Here is a 19,551-nt window from a genome sequence, read left to right as displayed (position 1 = left end):
TCTGAAACAAAGCAATACTATAAGGGGAAGCTGGTGAAAGGAAGTGAAGAAACACAACACATTAGGAAGGATGAAGCCTAAGGACATAAATCGCCGGCCTCAGGCTTTCATCTACCTCTTTCCTTTTCCTTTCTTCACCTATCTAACCCACTCTACACTACGGCGCGCGAGTGCCTTGGTGTGCTCGCGCCCATTACGATCCTTATATTACTTCCAAGGACATCTAAAGCTTCTTCAATAACTGATACAGCCTATTGATTGTGCTTTACCTAATTATATCTTCTTAACCTTGTTAGTCTCCTCCATTTTGTCTCCTTCCCTGTCTGTGAATACCACGCCTGCTCAGCATGTCCTAATGAACAACAAATCTGAAAGACATAAGAGCCTTAATCATCACACATACAAGCCTTTATTAAGACAATTGGGCATCCCCCTACCCTCTTTTTCCCCCCCATTTATTTCTATTTTCTCTGTCTCTCTTTTTTTTTTTTTTTTTTTTTTTTTTTTTTTTTTTTTTTTTTTCCTTCGAAAACAAGGATAGAATGGACAAGATGACAGAAAGACAAGCAAAACTGAAGACAAAGAGGTATGGAGCCTTACATTATAGAAAATTCCAACAAGAGACCTATGTCTTATTCTCTTCGCAACCAAGTCTGACCCTTCGTACTCATATGCTTCTAGAGAATCGAGGAATGTCGTGAAATGAAAGGAAGCTGTCATCGTGAGAGTCGAAAGAGTTCTCTCGTTCCCTGGGATTATCTCTTTGCAACACGCACAAAACTTGAATCATTACTCGACCTATCGTTTCAGTGTTGAAAGGCGAGCAAGCTCAACGTATAATTGAGCCCCAAGGACTAATCATCGTTTAGGATGTTTGATATCTAATCCCCATCCATTTGAGCCCGAACTTGGGCATATGATTCGAACAAACTGTTTTCGGCGACGCATTTGTCCGCACGTTTCCTTAAGAACAATGCTTCAGCCTCTGCAGATTCTCTCTCGATAGTGTTGTAATCACTGATTTGCTGCTGCAATGACAACGCCATCTAGAGCCAGTTGTCAGTCAGTGTTGAAGAAGTATGGGTCATCAATAAAAACGGTACTTACACGGAGGCTCCATTCCCTCTTATCCGCTGCCTTCTCATCCCGCGCTTTGTTACAAAGATGTTCCACACAAAGGCGGATCTCATTTAGGGTCTCCGACAACGAGTCCGAGGCACTACTCTCGATCTGAGGAGATTGTCTCTTGGAAGTTATAGTGTCCAGTTTAGTCAGCTCCACGGAATGTGGTAGGATAGTCTTCTTCGGCACAGATGGAATGTGTGCCTGTGTGCCTGTGCTGGGACAACTAACGCGCTGCGGGCTTCCAGTGGTGGCAGTCACTGTGTGAATCCTGTGCGCTGGGCAATGAGGGGTGGTAGGTTTCTGTTCGCGAGGGCTAGTCACTGCCCTGGTACGTGTTGCCATTGTGGGTCGGGCGAATGAAGGAATATTTCCATCACCAGGTGATATGGGGATGGGCGCTGAGATTGTTGGTCTCCTTGATGAGGGTCTAGGTAGGCGCAGGTTTTTATTCCAACTCTCGGACAACTTTGGGTACTTAGCACCTGCTCTAAATCCCGTACTTCCTGGGTCGAGCTTGCTGTATTCGGGGCTTTTGATAAGCTTCGCACTACTGGACTCCGGGTCTTTGAATGCAAGGCCAGGTACAATGTCAGATGTCCTTTTACCCTTTTCCACTGTACTTCTATGCTTGAAGATATTCCGAAAGCCACCAAGCATACGGGTGCTCCGGGAATCTGGAATCCTAGCACTTTGAGGCGTCAGATTGTGGCTAGGTCTTCGTGACACGATGTCTCTAGATGCTGGATTCTCCACCGATCTCGACACATTGCTGGAATGCAATGTAGTTGAACTGACGGGCCTAGAGGTTGGCTCATCCTGCGTAGAAAAGTCAGACATGGCCTGAAGAGCTACTGTCTGTTTGGGTTGAGGTTTGATGGTCACCTCACTATCACTAGTTCCCGGACTTTGCTCAAACGTCTCGGCTTGAGGAGAAGCAATCTCCGTTGGGGTTACTGAACCAGATGCTGTTCTCCTCTTCATAATGGCTTCGTATGGTCCAGGAAGTTTTGGCATGGAAGGTGCAGGCTGCATGCTTTCAGGACAGGGTACGAAAAGAGATGACAGGCTTGGGCTATTGACAGGCTTCCGAGGAATTGAAAATTGGCGCCCATTGGTGTCTCCCTTCGGAAGTGTCTCCAGTGATATCTGGGAACGGTTTGATGGTCCAGCTACTGGGGCGTCTTCGCCGGTGCTACCGTTAGGTTGACTGGAGCCCGGGGCCCCTGATGTATCCCCAAACTTCTTAGGATCTCTGTTCAAGCCGCGTTTAGGTGTATCCGGATACTGAACGACGGCTGGGTTCGATCGTTGCGTGACTGCATACGTGCTGCCCGGACTATCGTGACCCATGATCATTTTCTCGGCTGAAGCGGCAATCCTGAGGATAGGCCGGATGCGATATTCACCAGTGTACACATCGGTGGGTCGCTTAGGCATCTCTCTAAATTCCCAGTCACCGAGGAGAGGGGAGGACGAGGTGTTGGTTTCTTCCGCCTGACTGGGTGCTCGTTCAACTGAACTCGAGGCTGTGATTTCTTTCTGCACAGCCTGTATGGGAGGTCGAGGTCCACGAGGCTTCTCGACTACTCGAATACCACCAGAAAAACCTTCACCCAGTGCATTTGAACGGCTGCCTAGGCGTTGAGGACTACGGACGGGGATTGGAATTGAGCTTCGCTGCTCTGAAGTTGGTCGCCCTCCTCTCCGTGAAGTAAGAACTAATTCCTGGCCTTGTCTCTGAGTGGCCGGCCCTCGAGGAATATGTGCAAGGAGCTGAGAAGCCGGAGAGTTCAACTTTTTAGACTCCTGGGTAGTGTTCTGCTTGTGAGTCTTCTCTGTGTATATATTAACCGACAGCATAGCGAAAAGTTAAATTGATAGTCTAATTACCTTGCCCTTGACACTCGCCCGAGTGATACACCTTTAGCTTCAATGTCTCGCCTCTACGTGAGGTGCCATGTTTAGTCTCTAGCGAACTTGACTCTATGGACATCCAAAATTAGCTAGTACTTCAAATGGAGAAAGTAGTGTATTCTAAAAAGCCCATAGGAAGAGCGTCTAGCTCATTGGCCTATAGTGTAGGAATTATCGTATCTCGTATAGCCGGGCACTTATGACTCAAAGGGACTCTCTCCATAATTCTATTTTGGTGTCAAAAGGGCAAATAGGAAGAAGCTACTTGCCTTTGCCAGCCATATGAACCTGTTTCTCGCAGCTTGGTGTCGTCTTTTGGCTGCTGGTAGTAGACGAATCCACAAAGGGATCGTGCAAATGACATACTTGAGAGGACATATTGAGTAGGGTATTGATGTTTGAAGGGCAGACAGTGATGTCTGAAGAAGTAAAAGAGAGATTGCAGATAAGGTGCTATCTGAGGTCAGTGGTGAAAAGAAGTATGAGAGATGTTTCTAGATTGGAAATTGGGGAAGATGGTGAATGGAAGTGGTGTGTACGTGTGAGTGCCATATCACAGTCTCTCTGTTCTTTATTAAAAAGTGAAATGTGTTCGTTGGCTTATAAACTGTCAAGACACAGAGACTTTCATTGGGAAAAGATGATGTCGTGCGTGTGATCACTCAGTCACTGCCAGGGCACTCTTTGCTAAGAAATAAAGATTGTTAATCACTGCTATAAAGTAGAAAAGAACAATCCCGTAGTCACTATCACCACTATTCACTTTAAATTGTCTTGGAATTATAGCTCGTAGCTATTTAAACAATGAGCTAACCAGGCAGTCCATCCACTATATATCAAATCTGCTAATCAGTGCTGTTTTTCACTGTTTAGTGGGTTCTCAATCTATTCTTGTGAATACCACACCTGGGTCTGGATTGCCCCCTTCCATCTATGCTCCACTTATTTTCGTCTCAGGCGCTCCAGCATAGAAATCCTCCCGTTTGCCAGTCAACATACAGGCTTATACTAGATGACAGCCTAATTAGCGATTGGTACATCACCCAGGCTGGTGCCAGAAGTGCCAGGAAACTTGACGAACCTCAATTTCTTGATGCTTGTTTGCTTGAGTGGATCATCGGCGCAGAAGCACTCCAGGGAGCTTCAGTAGAGGATATAGTGGGGATAGGCTCTTTCAGAATTGTACATTGTATGAAGTGTGTTTCTGTCGGTATGTCAATACCTCTCTTCCCTTGGGCTAGGCTGATACAGAAACTCACTAAAATAGAATTTACGTCTATAGGTTTCTTCATGAGCAATGAGCTGGTGCTTCAGGGTGAAGCTTAGAAACACTTTCTTGAGGAAATGAGGGTTTATCGATCGAAATGGTGTCGAGGCTCCCATCTATACATGTATACAGAGCCAGATGGGAGCCCCTTATCATACAGCATAACAGAAAGGTCTATGAGCACAGGAAGATACACAACGATGATGGTGCTTTATAAAGAGTGTAAAGAGAGGATACTTCTCAGGCTGGTTTAACTGTTTTCTTAGGTAAAAGAGACAAAGAGGTCCTTCACTAGGCTGTTAGTAGATATAACAACGCTAAGCGAGGCTATGCCGCGATACCTAATTAGGAGCTCAGCTCAGTGAAAGGGTGAACGCCTTAGATACTACAGAAAAGCAGCTATATCTTATCTATAACTATCTCCCAACTATGGCTGCCCCAGCTTACTAGCTTTGGTTACAATAGCTGAAGGGAACCGTCAACTAGGTGTATAGATTGTCTTGCTCGATGGGAGTTGTATCTAATAAGTAGGTTGCAATGCTGGATGGCCAAGTTATATACTATAATTTTTACTTTTGTAACGACTTGAGGCCATGTAACTAGAATAACTACTTTATTGATCCAACAATTCTCCCTGTTTCTCAACTTGCTTCATCCTTACGGTAACTTGCTTTCCTTTACATTAGTATGCTGCCCACGCTTCCTCTTCCCGGAAGACGAACTAGATTTAACGCCTTCTGATCCATCGTTTGTCCACTCGCTAACCTCCCATTGTATCGTTGTTGACTGATCATCGCTGATACCGAATCCACGTCGAGACTTCATCAGGCGGCCCAAGCGACTTCCTTCAATCATCTCTTCAAACCAGGGGATCCCAGTTAATGTGCCATGTCTGTATGTAGAAATATCCGTCGTGCCACCGGAGGAAGGAATGATGGTATGCGAAGACGAGAAAGGCGCTTGTGTAGTCTGAGCTGGCACACCAGTAGTGCGATCCTCCTGAATACCTTCAGCCTCCATGTCTTCATCCTCATCTTCAGAAAGAAGACCTAGATATTCCAGCAATCGTTGATCATCCCCGGATAAACTGCCAATCGTCACCGACATATAATTGGCCTCCTCACTAGGAGCATCAGTCCAATATGAGAGAGGCGTTCCGCAAAATCCGCAGAAAGCACGCTGGGAATGCGGCGCGTGAGCGGGGGAGAAGATGCGCCGGATAGTCGCGCGGGATTCGTCGGCGAAATACGATTCAGTGTGAGATTGGTACCAGTCCAGAGGAACTCGAAGCCAGGCAGTAAGAGGCGTTCCGTGGATCCTCCCTGTATAATGGCGGATATTTTTAGTGATCCCCTTTCATGGTTTATGAAGGTGTATGTGAGAGGGTGACATACGACTATCTCGACTGCTGTCAAAGTAAATCTCGGCGTGCTCGGAAACATCCTCTGGGAGCTGTATGGCATACTGATTGCGTCCACAATGGCAGGAGCCATGAAGGGGCTGGCGACTTGTCATGGTGGCTTTTAAGTGTCGGTGTGTGCTATTTTAGTAGGAGGAGCACCTAATCACCAGTACCGTTGATCTTGTCGCGGCTTAGTAGGTAGTACAAACTCAGAACAACGAGTGGAGGTTGACCAATTGTTGACTGAGCCTCGTCAAGGACGATCAGGGAGACACAAAGATACGAAGACGTAAATATAAGAACAAGGTCCACCAATGGATGACAGTTCTACATCAATCTAGAAAATGAATGAAATGCCCAAGAAGCCTTTGGCATCGATGACGTAAAAGTGCCAAGACCACGGATCGAGAAGGTCTTGGCACGCACTCGATCCGGCAACTAAATGGACTTTCTCCGCACCTAACGTTACTTTGGGGATTTTCTTAGTGAAGATTGAACCCTGAATCATATAAAGTGGTCATGCAGGTCACTCACTAGACAGGCTAAGAACAAAATCCCCTTCACTCATTGATTTGTTTTTCTTTTTCTTCTTCCTTCCTTTTTTCTCTTTCTTTTCCCTTTCTCTTCTCCTTTGTCTTAACTCATACATTTGACTCAATTTCAGTTACATTCCTTCCCAGTTTTCTTGTTCTGTGTGGCCTGGAACCAACGTTAATGTACATTTTACCCACCTTTCCTCCGTCTATCACATGAAAATCTCTCCCACCTGACAACGCTTTCCCTCTCAAACCACCATGCCGTCTGCACAACCACCAGCATCCCTCGCATCTAGCTCGTCTGAGCCCTCATGTTCTCCTGTTCCAGGCGCAATCAACACTGCGGACGACCGCAATGACCGTTCTTCATCCACCCCTACCGCCGCATCATCCAAGCAAGCCGGCTCAGGCAGCGTCCAAGACAAGGATAAGCCGCGCCTGACGGAACAAGAGAAGAAAAACAACCATATCGCATCGGAACAAAAGCGCCGTGCAGCGATCCGTGAGGGCTTCGATCGCCTCACGGAGCTCGTCCCGGGTCTAGAAGGCCAGGGCCGGAGCGAAAGCATTGTGTTGAAAAAGACAGTGGACTTCATTCATGTGAAATTGCAGGAGAGACAGGAGCTCATCTCCGAGATTGAGCACAGAGGGGGACGCATTGACGATATGTTTCGGACCTGACATTGGCACAATCGCTGGGGTTTGCATCCTTAGCCGAGGTTCAATCGGACATGAAATATGATGATGTTGATGACTTGATTTACGGAGTTGCGTGGATGGGCACATTACCCTGCATTCAGTATCCTCATTCAAGAATACCGTTCAAAGGGAAAAAAAGAAGGCATGGGTTACTTTTGGATCATAAGAATTTGTTCAGGCCACGGTTTTGAACTTGCTGTCTGCTCATACCACACCCACCTTGAGTATCTTGGGGCTCGGTGTGTAACTGTTCTCTCCTTTCTTGCTGTTCTTTGTACATCAAATGTTTGAAAATTGTGCTTCTTAGGGTGTTCAGGTGGCAGGCTTTACATGGTTGAACAGATAAGGGATGGATATGTTTTATGACTACCTCTCTACAAGTACAACAACAGTTTTGTCCTACCAGTTGTGGATTAGCTTGCAGATATATAGATATGATAATCTCGTTCATATATTTGTGTAACTGCTTTGGAGGTGAAAATCAAAGAGGGGGCGGGGCAGACAGGGATCGCCGAATATTAAACATGATAGCCATCAACATTTGAAAAACATATCAGAGGAATCTATGAATACTTATCCATATCTATGTATGTATACTAGGTCATGATCCTCAAATATCTTCATCAAGGTTGTAATCACAATCGGCAACGTATTATTTAGTCTTGCTCAGCCAGGTTCTGATTTTTGACATCGTTCTTGACGGTATGACCCATAGTATAAAGATTGTGGTTATAAAGATGCATTGTCGTTGTTTCTTCCTCTTTGTTTCTAGGGTCGTTCTGTATTCCTGAACCCCTAAACACTGTCCTACTGAATCATGGCTCTGGGTGTATTATAAGTACACACCTGCTTGGCATGCACGTGATAATGATGCTCAAATCGCTGAGTAAAAGCAAGGAAAAAGAAGAAAAGAAAACACCATGACTATCTTATCTCTAGACTACCTATAATAGGTATCATTAATCTCGACGATCGTGTATACCTGGCTAGCACACCCAACCATATAACAGACATAGACATACCACAAGTCTGGCGAACATAGAAGATCCGAAACCCACCTTATCGATAGATTCTGCCACTACCCACCGCCAATATATCAAGCTCCGAGATCAAAAAGATACGAGTCATATCAAGAACAAGTTAACCACGTACTCGGACCTCCTCTCCCACTCCCTCAATTGCATACTTGTCCCACACACCCCTCCCCCCAATATCCCCAACCAAACAGCCAATAAAGGCAACCCCAAAATGTCCGACTTCAGAGACTCAAAAACCGCCCTCGTTACCCAACAAGACCCAATCGACCCCCCACCAGCCTACGACGCAACAAGCACCGTCCCAGCACGCGCCCCCCTACCCCGCCCACCACCACTCTCCCTCCCCGTCCTCAACGACCTCCGCAACAAACGCGTAATCCTCGCCTCCCAATCCCCGCGCCGCCGCCAAATCATGTCCTTCCTCGGCCTGCCCAACCTAGAGATCATCCCGTCCAACGCCGAAGAAGATTTCCCTAAGACCATGGAGCCGTTCGAGTACGTGCTCGCCACAGCCACGAAGAAAGCCCAGGCGGTCTACGAGCAAGAGATCCAGAACGAGGAGAAGGGCGAGCCGGCGCTGATCCTCGCGGCCGATACCATCGTCGTGGATACGGCTGCCGGAACGATTCTCGAGAAGCCGCGCTCTGAGGCCCAGCATATCGCCATGCTGAAGTCGCTGCGGGATAATCGCGATCATCAGGTCTATACGGCCATGGCGGCTATGGCCCCGTTGGCTAGTGCGCGGTTGCCGGGGTATGCGCTTGAGACGGCACTGGAGGAGACGAAGGTGCGGTTTGATGGGGAAGTGACGGATGAGTTGATCTTGGCGTATGTGCGGACGAGGGAGGGGGCGGATAAGGCGGGTGGATATGGATTGCAGGGTTTGGGGTCGATTCTGGTGGAGAGTATTGAGGGGAGTTGGGATAATGTGGTTGGGTTGCCGTTGAAGTCGGCTTTGAAGTTGATAGAGAGGGTGGTTGATAAGGCGGATGACGATGATCGATTGTCGGAGGGCGTTTCGGAAGAAGAGGAGGAGAATTAAATAGGCTTCTTAGGGGCATAGTTTGTTTTTGCATGACGGCATGTTTTTGTTTTTATTTTGTATTTTGTATTTTGGTGTTTTTTTTTTTTTTTTTTGATACACGCTGGTCGTCTGTAAATAATAGGTCTTCGGAAGGCTCTGGCAGGAAGGATATAAAATATACTAGACAGAAAATTTAAGTCGCCAACGATATCCATTTGAACAGTTACATATCTTTTAGCTCAATACCAAGAGCGCCAACCAGCTGAGCTAGTCTACTGAACAGAAACAGCATGTACATAGGCAAAACGCCTGAACGGAAGGAAATTCAATAAAAAGGAATGAGAACCAGGAATATACCAATGCAACGATCTATGCCTTCCACACTCTCTTGATGGCTTCTGTTACACCAACGTCGTTCGTCTCGAACTCATAGAGACCAACGGCGGTGGTAAGAGTGAAGGCACGCAGGAGCCAGTTGCAGAATGTTGCGGTCTTGGGAACACGGCGATTGGGGAAGTAGTCAATGATAGCAGCCCTACTTAGTGTGAGCAATCCGCTGGAATTGAAACCACATGCCAAAGTGAAAGAACGTACTGGAATCCAATGTGGGAGTGGAGAACGATGAAAGAACACAGGACTGCGTCCATGACCGGGTTGAGGGAGCCAGCAGCGAAGGGGGCAATGGTGAGGGGAACAAGACCGGCGGAGATGGCTCTGTTCAATCATTAGTTCAGTTTTTCTAGTGCATCAAAATGAGCATAGATGCATAGATCTACATACCTCTCAAAGGTCCAGTGGTAGCTTCCCTCTGAGGGGTGAGGGGTGGGGATAGGAGCAGGGTCGTTCACTAGTAATTGATCCGGTCAGTTCCACGGTATTCACCAGCGAACATACAGCTCCTCGGTTTGATCTTTAAGGAGTCCGGTATTGACGTACTTGTTCCCTGAATGGTCTCTGTTTCCAAAATCATTAGCATCTCATTGTGAACCCTCCAGTCGACCAAAGTCCATGATTGATACAATAGCCACGACAGAAACAGATTCGGGATCACTTACGAGGCAGGGGAGGCAGGATCTGCTTCTTCGCGGACGCATGGAAGGCCACAGCCTGCGACACATTCTTGGTCGCGAAGGGGGTGCGGAAAGCAGAGAGACAGGTCTGCCGGAGGAGGGGAGACTGGCGCGCGATCGAAGCCATTATGAGGGTGTTAGAATGCAAGACGTTGGGTATATTATCTGCGACTCAACGCTGCACGAGGCGAAACAACAAGATGAAGTCGTCAACTTCGTTCAGGATGGAACCTCGGGAGTCCAATTGGGAATGCGGTCATCCTATTGCGGCGCCGCTGATTGGCCGGCCTCTCTCCGCCCAGCCGAAAATGGCCGACTGTCCCGGCAAATGATATTAATCGGTTATTAGTACTAGATATGACGAGGAGAACATCGATCTTGATAACCTGAACTTGTAGACCCCCGCTTCTTCTGAGATATCCGCCATTATTTACTGTTGAACTAGAATGTTCCTCTAAATTTTACTCTTCAGAAATCTTTGACAGTCGAAAACAGGTGGAATTCCCAACATGATTCATTATAACATCAGTTTACCCGAGGTACATGCACAATCTAACGCCTCTCTGCAAAATGAACTGTACGAGATATGCAACACAGAATCAACAGCTTAGAACTTCAGGACGGCCTTGCCCTTGTTCTTTCCGTGGAAGATACCAAGTAGACCGTCAGCGGCATTGTCAATGCCAACCGTTTCGTGAGTCAAAGCCTTGAAAGAGCCTTCCTTGATCCACCTCTGCACATTCTCCTGGTGCTCCTTGGCGTACTTGTCACCCATACCAGCATCACCGACAATGAAACCGCGCATCGTCACGCGCTTAGTTAATACGTACTGGATGTTCTTGATCGGGTAGGGCGCCGAGTTGTACTGCGAGATCATACCGCAAACCACGACACGACCGAAGTCGTTCATGGCATTCAGAGCAGCCTCAAGGTGTTCGCCTCCGACGTTCTCATAATAGATGTCGATACCCTGAGGAGCCAAGCGAGCCAGCGCATCGCCGGGTTTCTCGGTCTTGTAGTTGAAGCCACCGTCGAAGTTCAGCTCCTTGGTAATGTATTCCAGCTTGTCGTCCGATCCGACGCTGCCGATAACCTTAAGACCCTCGTGCTTAGCGAGCTGACCAACCAGCTGGCCAACGGCGCCGCTGGCAGCAGAAACGAAGATGGTCTCGCCTTTCTTGGGCTTGCCGATCTCGTACAAGGACGAGTAGGCGGTCAGGCCGGGCATACCGAGGGCACCCAGGAAGACACGAATATCCTCGATGCCCAGAGGGTTCTCAAGAGGTTGAATGCGGGCCATCGACTGTTCGTCCAGGACAATGTACTCCTGGATAGGAACGAAGCCGATAACCAGATCGCTTTCCTTGTACTTTGAGTTGTTGGAGCGGAGGACCTTGGCGATGGAGCGGGTGTCGATGGGCTTGTTGATAGTGAAGGGAGGCGAATAGGACTTCACCTCGGCGGGGCGCATACGGCCACGCATATAAGGATCAAAGCTAGCGTAGAGAGACTGGAGAACAACACCATTTGCGGGAGCTGGCGAGCTGGGGTCGACTGGCACAGGCTCGACAACGATATCCTGTCCGGGGACGGGGTATCCCTGAGGAACCTTTTTGTAGACGAGGGCCTTGTTCTGGGACATGGTGATAAGGTGTAGTTATGGATGGGGATGAATGGATGAATGGATGGTTATGTATCAAGAGAAGCCAAGGCAGGCCGTAGATAATACAGGAGATGTTTAGATCGGTGTATGAATGAGGGTTATTATTATCTAGGTTCTCAACCAAGATCTACAGGTACCTTTATATTTCATCAGAGGGTCACCACACCTTCCAAACAAAGCGGGGCAGTTCCAATCTCCTGGGTATGACGATTATAAAGCAACTACAGTAACAAACGCAGCAGAAGCTTCTCGAGAGGCAAAAGATGGGGAAGAGGGTTGGCCGACCACACGTCCGAGGTAAAGGTTCCGGAAACAGAAGAGTGAATGGAGAACTATAGGTGGCGTAACCGCGCAAGGAGTGGATCGCTACATTATTCAGAGTCTTTGGGGGGTACGGACAAGGTTAACCTTCTGGGCAAAAGAACCGGAGCTTGTTGATGATCACAAATCAGGAAATAATCAATGCTCCATTTTGTGATCGGAGATGTTGCTGAAAGTTGCTACGCGAGGTTCACTAATCAACTAGAAGGCTGGGGGCATCCATAATCAATGAGACAAATAATTATAGATCGAATGTTTTAGAGAAATTTGATTGTACAAGTCCTTAAGTGAGCACAAAATGAAATCATGAGAATTATGCTTCCGGTTTTTCTCTTAATTCTTTCTTTTTTTTTTTTTAAAAAAAAAAAAATTTAAGACTTTAACTTTTTTCTTTCAATCACTGGATCCATCGCTTAGTCATTGTGGAATCAGTGACTTCGAAGATCTACTACTATGTACTACTAATCCAAAATTCAGAACAATCGATACGTAAGCAGACGTTGTGGTGAGTTAATTATACCCTATGAGAATATATTCTGCATAGCATTGTCTTTTCGCACTTCATACTCCAGACTTCAGACTCATATCCTTCCATCATATCGAACAATTCAACACCTAAATACCTAGCTGCCTGAGGCCTCCAAGATGGGAACAATCTACTGTACATAGTTATACGCAACGTCTAGCTTTTCACAGATGATATGAACTCAATCATGTACTACTCCTATAGTGACGAAGGCTATAAGTTCTCTCAAGAATTCAAGAACAATTCAACTATTCTAGACAATGGATGTTGTTGTCATTCTTTATCGGGGAATAAATCTCGCCTTCTGACTGGCTAATCGAGAGCCTCTCCGACTTTGAACAATTTTCTGCCGGACATTTTTTCTCTTCTCTCTGTCGCCTCCAAACAACAAACCATCTCCTTCCCATCCATCACTTCAATCATCTGAATTGGTTGAATTTATTTGTTTCTTTGTCTATTCCGCTCTATTTCATACCCAGGTTTCTTTTTATATATTACAAGTTCCTCAGTACCCGTTTTTCTACCTTCGCTCCCATCATGTTGGGCGCTCTCCGCCGAAATGGCGTTGCCCATGCGCTGCGCGCTTCTGCTCCCCGGTCTCTGTCGGCCAGAGTGATCCCCCAACGGTTGCAATGGCTTTCTCCGTCACTCCCAGCAGCTTCACACGTGCCCCGGTCCCTTTTCCATACAACCAAGGTCACTTTCTCTGCCGCTGCGGAAGCCCAGGCGCAGAGTACTGCACCCCAAACGGACCAGCCTGAGCGACTATCCGACTTCAAGCAGCTGGGAGATCAAGGACTAGTCGACCCCATCATCATCCGTACTATTACCAAGAACATGGGCATCAAGACGATGACGGATGTTCAGAGCATGACAATCCAAGAAACTCTGAAAGGCAATGATATGTTGGTTTTACCTCCCTCTGACTGATATTGATTGATACTGACCTCCATGTCCTTTCCAGGTTGGCTCAAGCAAAGACCGGGACTGGCAAGACGATTGCTTTCCTTCTCCCCGTGTTGCAAAACATCTTGAACGACCCTACTGTTGATCGCCGAAACAGGCGAGGAGGAGCTACATCGGCAGATATCCGTGCCATCATAATCTCCCCAACTCGTGAGCTTGCGGAGCAGATTGCGACAGAGGCGGCGAAATTAGCTGCTGGTACAGGGCTTGTGGTGCAAGCGGCTGTTGGTGGCACTCGTAAGACCGAGGGCCTAATGCGGATCCAGAGACAGGGCTGCCACTTGTTGGTTGGCACGCCCGGTCGACTCAAGGACATCTTGTCCGACCCCTCAAGTAGGGTCCGGGCCCCCAAGCTGTCTAGCTTTGTTCTCGATGAGGCAGATCGCTTGCTAGATGACGGCTTCGCTCCTGAAATCATGGAAATCCAGCGCCTACTCCCGGACCCCATGAGCGTCGAACGCCAGACGCTCATGTTTTCGGCTACTGTTCCGCGGGAAGTCATGTCCATTGTTCACCAAACCATGAAGCCCGATTTCAAGATTGTGAAAACCGTGCAGGAAGACGAAGTACCCACTCATCTTACGGTCCCTCAGAAACTTGTCGTCCTTGATGGCTGGCAGAATGCATTGCCCGCCATTCTTGAATTAGCCAAAAATTACCAAGCTCGCATGGCCAGTGACTCCAGTGCTCGCCCTTTCAAGGCCATTGTTTACTTTAATTCCACTATGCAAGTAAGCTTGGCCTACGAAGTATTTTACAACTTGCGCAAAGAGCCAGGTAACCGCCGGAGCGGCCACCCTTTGAACCGGATACACCTGCTTGAGCTCCATTCGCGTCTGTCTCAAGGTCGGAGAACGAAAACTTCCGACTTCTTCCGGAACAGCCGTTCTGCTATCCTCTTCTCGTCCGATGTGACAGCGAGAGGGTTGGACTTCCCGGATGTTACTCATGTCATTCAAGTTGGAGCTCCTCGTGGACGGGACACATACATTCACCGTATTGGACGTACTGGACGAGCAAACAAGGAAGGTGAAGGATGGCTCCTCATTCATCCTGGCGAAAACGCTTTCATCCAGAGACACCTTAGAGGCCTCCCCCTTGAAAAGGATCACTCGCTGCCCACGGCTTTCTCCGACATGAGTCAGGAGTCAAGTGACAATATCACTCCGGCCGCTGCGGAGTCCATAGCGCAAGTCAAGGCTGCTATGCATGAGGTGCCCGAAGATATCCGAGAGCAGGCGTGGAAGTCTCAATTAGGCACTCAGCTCGCGGTCTTTTCCCGCACGAGGGATATGATTCTAGCCATGAACGAGTTCTCTACCCACGGATACTATTTGCCTGAACCTCCCGCAGTTTCCCCTAATCTGGCGAGAAATATGGGCCTCGCAGATGTGAGGGAGATGAGGAGAGGTTTCAGAGGTCAGCGTGGCGATAGTCGTGGTTCATGGTCGCCCCGCAGTGAGGGCCAATTCAGGGGAGGCCGTAGCCAAGGCCGCAACGGAGATCGTAACGATAGACGCTCCTCCGGCCCTCGCGATTATAACCGCTGGGACAACTATGAACGCTATTAATTCTGACTGACAAAATATGTTCTCTCTATTACGCTTATTTTTCGGGACTTAATTGAAAGAACAAACCTCCGATTGCATTGGGCGGCGTTATCTATGGTTGCTACACTTACTCTGTATATTCTACCAGAAAACGAACTTTCTCCTCTCCGATTGTATTCCTATCATGTATGCCCGTTCTATGCCACTTTGGGATACCACCTGACTTATCTTCTTTCTTCTGATCTGTTGATATGGTGTACTAGGTGTGTTCAGGGCAACTGGGCACAGGGTTTCTGATCTAGACCGTCACCTTTTGTACTGGATATACTTGGGCTGGGACGGACAGGCACTGGGCGTGTATTATATATTGTATTAATCTAGATAGATCTGTCAATTTTCGTTGCCAAATTTGCATACAGCCAATCTTCACGTGAGCGACATGTGACTCAATCTAAGGATAGCGTTGCGTATTCCTCCATTGCAAGAAGCTTCGAGAACAAGACTATATCAACCGACCTTTGTTGTCTCTCGGATCGAGCTCGGCATGCCGAAGGTCTCGCTCAAACCAGATCCATCGGAAAGTGGGCCGGTCTAGAATGAAAAATAGATCAAATCCCCGAGTACAGTCTATCAAGATACCCACTTCCATATTTTGGTATTTACAACTGACAGAGAAAAGAAAAGCCGAGAATACACCACATCGAAACGAACCAACCCCAACACCAAGCAACACGAAAGCAAGAAAGGAGTGGAGATAGAAAAAGAAAAATCAAACGCAAAAACTCCAAAAAAAAGAAAGAAAAAAGGGGTAAAAGGGAAAAAGAGAAAAAAAACCGCTTAATTACTATCCAAAACAACCACCTCCGCCTCCACCTCCCCCAAACTCTCCACCCCAATCACATCCCCAACATTCACCCCCTCCACAAACGCCCCATCCCCCTCCTCCAACACTCTATCTTCCCTCCCATCCAGCCGAATTCTAGCTCCCCCCTTCTTACTCGCCGGCAAATGAACATACACATTCCGCTTCCGTGTCGACTGCACCGCCCCATCCTTCCCCCCAACAGCCCACGTGAACGTCTTCCCAGGCTCGATGATCCCCGCCCCCATGACGAAGTCCGCATGGATGGGAATCGTCCCGGGGATGGCAGGCACGGCCGCTTCCTCTTGGGCAGGGGTAGCCTCTGGCCCAGCAGCCAGGGGCGAGATAAGAGGGACGAAAGACTGGCGCTTTGCGTTGTCGGAGAAACTCATGGTGTGATATTGGGGTTTGAGGGAGGATTTCCACGGCAGGACCCAGATTTGGAGGAAGTGGACTGGTTTCGAGGTATGTTCGTTTTGTTCAGAGTGAGCGATTCCTTTTTTTAATAAAATATCGTTAGACTGCGCTCGTACTGCATATTCCAATGATAGGGGGTTGTGTGTGATTAGAAGTCAAGGGAAAGGGGAAAAGAAAACTCACCGCTCCCTCCGGTAGTAAATTGTACGTCGCCCCGTGTCATTCGATAGAAGTCCTTGCCCTGGACGCCTTCCTTGCCTCGTTGGATCATACTATCCCGGTGCGTGAGCTCGCCACTGAGGATGTAGCTGAAGATTTCGGCATCTCGATGTCGGTGCGTGGGGAAGCCATTGCGCGGGGAGACACGGTCTTCGTTGAGGACGCGGAGACAGCCAAAATGCTGGAATCGGTGGTCGAAGTAGTCGGCGAAGCTGAAGGTGTGGTGGGTTTTGAGCCAGCCGCCGTGTTCGGCGTAGCCGCGTTCGCTGGAGCGGCGGAGGATGATCTTTGCGTGGTTTAGTTTAGACATTTTCTTTTTTGTCCGGGTTCTTCGTCAGGTGTAAGGGATTAAATTTTAGGGTAATTGAGCTTTGAAAGTTGGGCCATTAGTGAACTTATATAGATTTTATGGAGTATATAAAAATGCATGACGAACAGTACATACATAGGGTTTGATAAGCATGGATAAGGCATGACTAAACCCAGTCTCTCAGCACCGCATAAGCAATTATATTATGGATCCCCCTCATGATTTGGAATGCACCAGCAATTTTCTTTCACAAAAAAAAAGTCATTCCAAAATAAATAAAGCATAAAATATAATGTATAATCCAATCTAATCGATTCGTACAATAGCTTCATCTCTAATTTCTTACTAATATTAACAAAGACAGAGACCACGACCATACAAAAGAATAAAGATAAAAACGCGTACATCAATAAAGTCATTAAGATTGAAAAACGATGTATCTATTCATCTGTATAGACAATCCACATCTACCGCTATCAGGCATCGTCATTCGTAGATATAGATCCTTGAGTCGATCACGTAAACAAAAGTACAAGAAACACGACCCAATGACACATCGGGATATTTTATTTGAAGGCAAGCAAGAAAACAAGGATCAACCCGTCTATGCAGACAATACCGCTCTACTCGCGTGCAATCATGTCATCCCGGGCAGGACCGGTACCGATCCATTTCACAGGAACGCCACCCAGTTCGCGCTCGATGTACTCGATGTACGCGCGCGCATTGGCGGGAAGATCCTCGTACTTCTTGACGCCCATTGTGTTGCTCTTCCAGCCAGGGAGAGTAACGTATTCAACCTGCACCTTCTCGAGGACCTCGGAGTCGGCGGGAACGGTGTTCTCGGTGCGGGTGCCATCGGGCAGGATGTAGGCGACGCCGACCTTGATCTCGTCAAAGTCGTCCAGAACGTCCAGCTTGGTCAGGTTCAGGGCGGTGTAGTGGTTGATAGCCTGGGAGTAGCGGCACACAACCAAGTCGAGCCAGCCGCAGCGACGACGACGGCCAGTAGTGACACCGAACTCTCTACCGACGCTCTGCAGCTTCTCGCCGGCTTCATTGATCTGTTCGCTAGGGAAAGGGCCGGAGCCGACACGGGAGGTGTAGGCCTTCACGACACCGATAATGGATTTAATGCTGGTGGGGTTCAATGAAAGGGCTTGCATAGCACCGCCCAGGCCAGTAGACGACGAAGTCACGAAGGGATAAGTACCGTGATCCAAATCGAGCATGAGAGCGTTGGCACCCTCGACCAAGGTGCTCGGAGAGTCCTTGTATTTTTGAAGGAAGGCCAATTGGTCGACAATGTAGGGACCCAATAATTTACGGTATTCCTGAATTTGTTAGTCCAAATTCAACTGTAATGGACAAGGGTCGAAGGGAACGAATAGTGGCTTACCTTGAAGCGTTCAATCTCCTCCTCGACGTTGTATTCCAACTCGCCAAATCGGGCGCGATATCCAGCCTCCAAGGAGCGTAGCTTGCGCTCGAAGAGCGCCTCATCCTGGATCTCCCCAACACGGATACCCCTACGAGAAGCCTTATCACTGTAGCAAGGACCGATACCCTTGCCGGTGGTGCCAACCTTGCGACCACCCAGCTTGGCCTCCTCCAAGCCATCTACAACAGAGTGCAAGTCGAGACAGACATGAGCGCGGTCGGAAATGAAGATACGCTTGCTGGCGCCCTCCAGACCCTTCTCCTCAAGAGACGCCAACTCCTTGAAGAAGCTGGGAACATGAAAGACGGTTCCGGCACCGATAAGGTTGATACACCCAGGAGAGATCAGGCCAGAGGGGAGGATATGGAAATCGTAGGTCTTGTTGCCATGAACAATGGTATGACCCGCATCTGAAACCAATGGTCAATATGCGGAGAACAACGCGAGAAATCATGGTTAACGTTGCACAAGGCCAACTTACTGTGGCCGCCAGCGGCACGGCAGCAGAGAGTAGCTTGCTGCGCGAGCATATCTGTGATCTTCCCCTTTCCTATCTCATTGAATCGTAATCAGCATATATCCATATATCAACCCCGCCGAGGAATGGATGTATTCACCTTCATCACCCCACTGACTACCCAGAACGATTGAAACGGCCATGTTTGCTGCGCAGGTATTAAGAAATTGGAGATCTATTTAAAATCTTTAGAACTGTATTAGCATAAGACCTCAATTGGTGATAATAGACGTGGGTATTGGGGAGACGGCGGGGTTCCACCGTATGGAGAACAGACAGGACTCCGACGAACTAGTCGTTGGTCGAATTGTCATTAAAAACAGACACAGTAGAGGCGAATGCAATTGGTTTATTACCTGGTAGGTAGAAGAATCTAACCTGTACCAAAGTAAATGGAGCAGCGGCGAAAACTTCGCAACCGTCAAAGACCAAAAAGCCGAAAAAAGGAAAGAGAGGGAACGATGGAGGCAGAGATAATATATGGGAAGTATCCTCCATGTGACTCACGGGTACGGTAATGGTTCGGTCATGGACAAAGACAGCAGGCTTGTCGCCACCATTTCTTACCGTTTCGTTCTGTCATACCCTACCCTCCATGGCGGGGTCGTGGGTCCTGTTCCGGTAGGTGGCGGCCTCAGGCTAGGGAAGGGGGGTCCCCAGATTGCAATCGGCCTAGGGCTCAGGG

The 19,551-nt window shown here is 48.1% G+C and overlaps 8 protein-coding genes across 8 annotated transcripts; 2 read left to right on the top strand and 6 right to left on the bottom strand.

The window, feature by feature from the left end:
* Positions 1 to 651: 651 nt before the first annotated feature.
* On the bottom strand, positions 652 to 3,417 carry BDW43DRAFT_320246 (uncharacterized protein; the record flags this gene model as incomplete). Its single annotated transcript, XM_032049048.1, has 4 exons — positions 652 to 1,046; positions 1,108 to 2,960; positions 3,016 to 3,101; positions 3,305 to 3,417. 4 exons carry the CDS (start codon positions 3,415 to 3,417, stop codon positions 882 to 884), a joined length of 2,217 nt encoding a protein of 738 aa, XP_031905144.1. The 3' UTR covers positions 652 to 881.
* Positions 3,418 to 4,931: 1,514 nt separating this feature from the next.
* On the bottom strand, positions 4,932 to 6,021 carry BDW43DRAFT_261255 (uncharacterized protein). Its single transcript, XM_032040291.1, has 2 exons — positions 5,701 to 6,021; positions 4,932 to 5,628 (listed from the first exon to the last, which is right to left on the bottom strand). Exons 1-2 carry the CDS (start codon positions 5,819 to 5,821, stop codon positions 4,964 to 4,966), a joined length of 786 nt encoding a protein of 261 aa, XP_031905143.1. The 5' UTR covers positions 5,822 to 6,021; the 3' UTR covers positions 4,932 to 4,963.
* A 481-nt stretch (positions 6,022 to 6,502) lies between these two features.
* BDW43DRAFT_296600 (nucleotide diphosphatase) lies at positions 6,503 to 9,022 on the top strand (the record flags this gene model as incomplete). The annotated part of the gene is made up of 2 exons (XM_032044234.1): positions 6,503 to 6,912; positions 8,206 to 9,022. The coding sequence occupies 2 exons, from the start codon at positions 6,503 to 6,505 to the stop codon at positions 9,020 to 9,022; spliced, it is 1,227 nt and encodes a 408-aa protein (XP_031905142.1).
* A 174-nt stretch (positions 9,023 to 9,196) lies between these two features.
* Positions 9,197 to 10,306, bottom strand: BDW43DRAFT_261250 (CybS family protein). Its single transcript, XM_032040290.1, has 5 exons — positions 10,060 to 10,306; positions 9,941 to 9,958; positions 9,785 to 9,851; positions 9,599 to 9,718; positions 9,197 to 9,539 (listed from the first exon to the last, which is right to left on the bottom strand). The coding sequence occupies exons 1-5, from the start codon at positions 10,199 to 10,201 to the stop codon at positions 9,374 to 9,376; spliced, it is 513 nt and encodes a 170-aa protein (XP_031905141.1). The 5' UTR covers positions 10,202 to 10,306; the 3' UTR covers positions 9,197 to 9,373.
* BDW43DRAFT_261247 (MDR family NADP-dependent oxidoreductase) lies at positions 10,307 to 12,042 on the bottom strand. The gene has a single exon (XM_032040289.1). It carries the CDS (start codon positions 11,714 to 11,716, stop codon positions 10,682 to 10,684), a length of 1,035 nt encoding a protein of 344 aa, XP_031905140.1. The 5' UTR covers positions 11,717 to 12,042; the 3' UTR covers positions 10,307 to 10,681.
* Positions 12,043 to 12,866: 824 nt separating this feature from the next.
* Positions 12,867 to 15,463, top strand: BDW43DRAFT_261246 (DEAD/DEAH box helicase). Its single transcript, XM_032040288.1, has 2 exons — positions 12,867 to 13,489; positions 13,549 to 15,463. Exons 1-2 carry the CDS (start codon positions 13,122 to 13,124, stop codon positions 15,119 to 15,121), a joined length of 1,941 nt encoding a protein of 646 aa, XP_031905139.1. The 5' UTR covers positions 12,867 to 13,121; the 3' UTR covers positions 15,122 to 15,463.
* On the bottom strand, positions 15,464 to 17,034 carry BDW43DRAFT_261244 (pirin family protein). The gene is made up of 2 exons (XM_032040287.1): positions 16,563 to 17,034; positions 15,464 to 16,458 (listed from the first exon to the last, which is right to left on the bottom strand). The coding sequence occupies exons 1-2, from the start codon at positions 16,906 to 16,908 to the stop codon at positions 15,938 to 15,940; spliced, it is 867 nt and encodes a 288-aa protein (XP_031905138.1). The 5' UTR covers positions 16,909 to 17,034; the 3' UTR covers positions 15,464 to 15,937.
* A 4-nt stretch (positions 17,035 to 17,038) lies between these two features.
* Positions 17,039 to 19,292, bottom strand: adB (adenylosuccinate synthase ADE12). The gene is made up of 5 exons (XM_032040286.1): positions 19,223 to 19,292; positions 18,967 to 19,052; positions 18,831 to 18,899; positions 18,308 to 18,759; positions 17,039 to 18,242 (listed from the first exon to the last, which is right to left on the bottom strand). The coding sequence occupies exons 2-5, from the start codon at positions 19,007 to 19,009 to the stop codon at positions 17,532 to 17,534; spliced, it is 1,275 nt and encodes a 424-aa protein (XP_031905137.1). The 5' UTR covers positions 19,010 to 19,052; positions 19,223 to 19,292; the 3' UTR covers positions 17,039 to 17,531.
* Positions 19,293 to 19,551: the final 259 nt, after the last annotated feature.

Source organism: Aspergillus alliaceus, assembly GCF_009176365.1.
Source record: "Aspergillus alliaceus strain CBS 536.65 unplaced genomic scaffold BDW43scaffold_3, whole genome shotgun sequence".
Lineage (NCBI taxonomy): Eukaryota > Fungi > Ascomycota > Eurotiomycetes > Eurotiales > Aspergillaceae > Aspergillus > Aspergillus alliaceus.
This window is presented reverse-complemented; position numbering and strand designations above follow the sequence as displayed.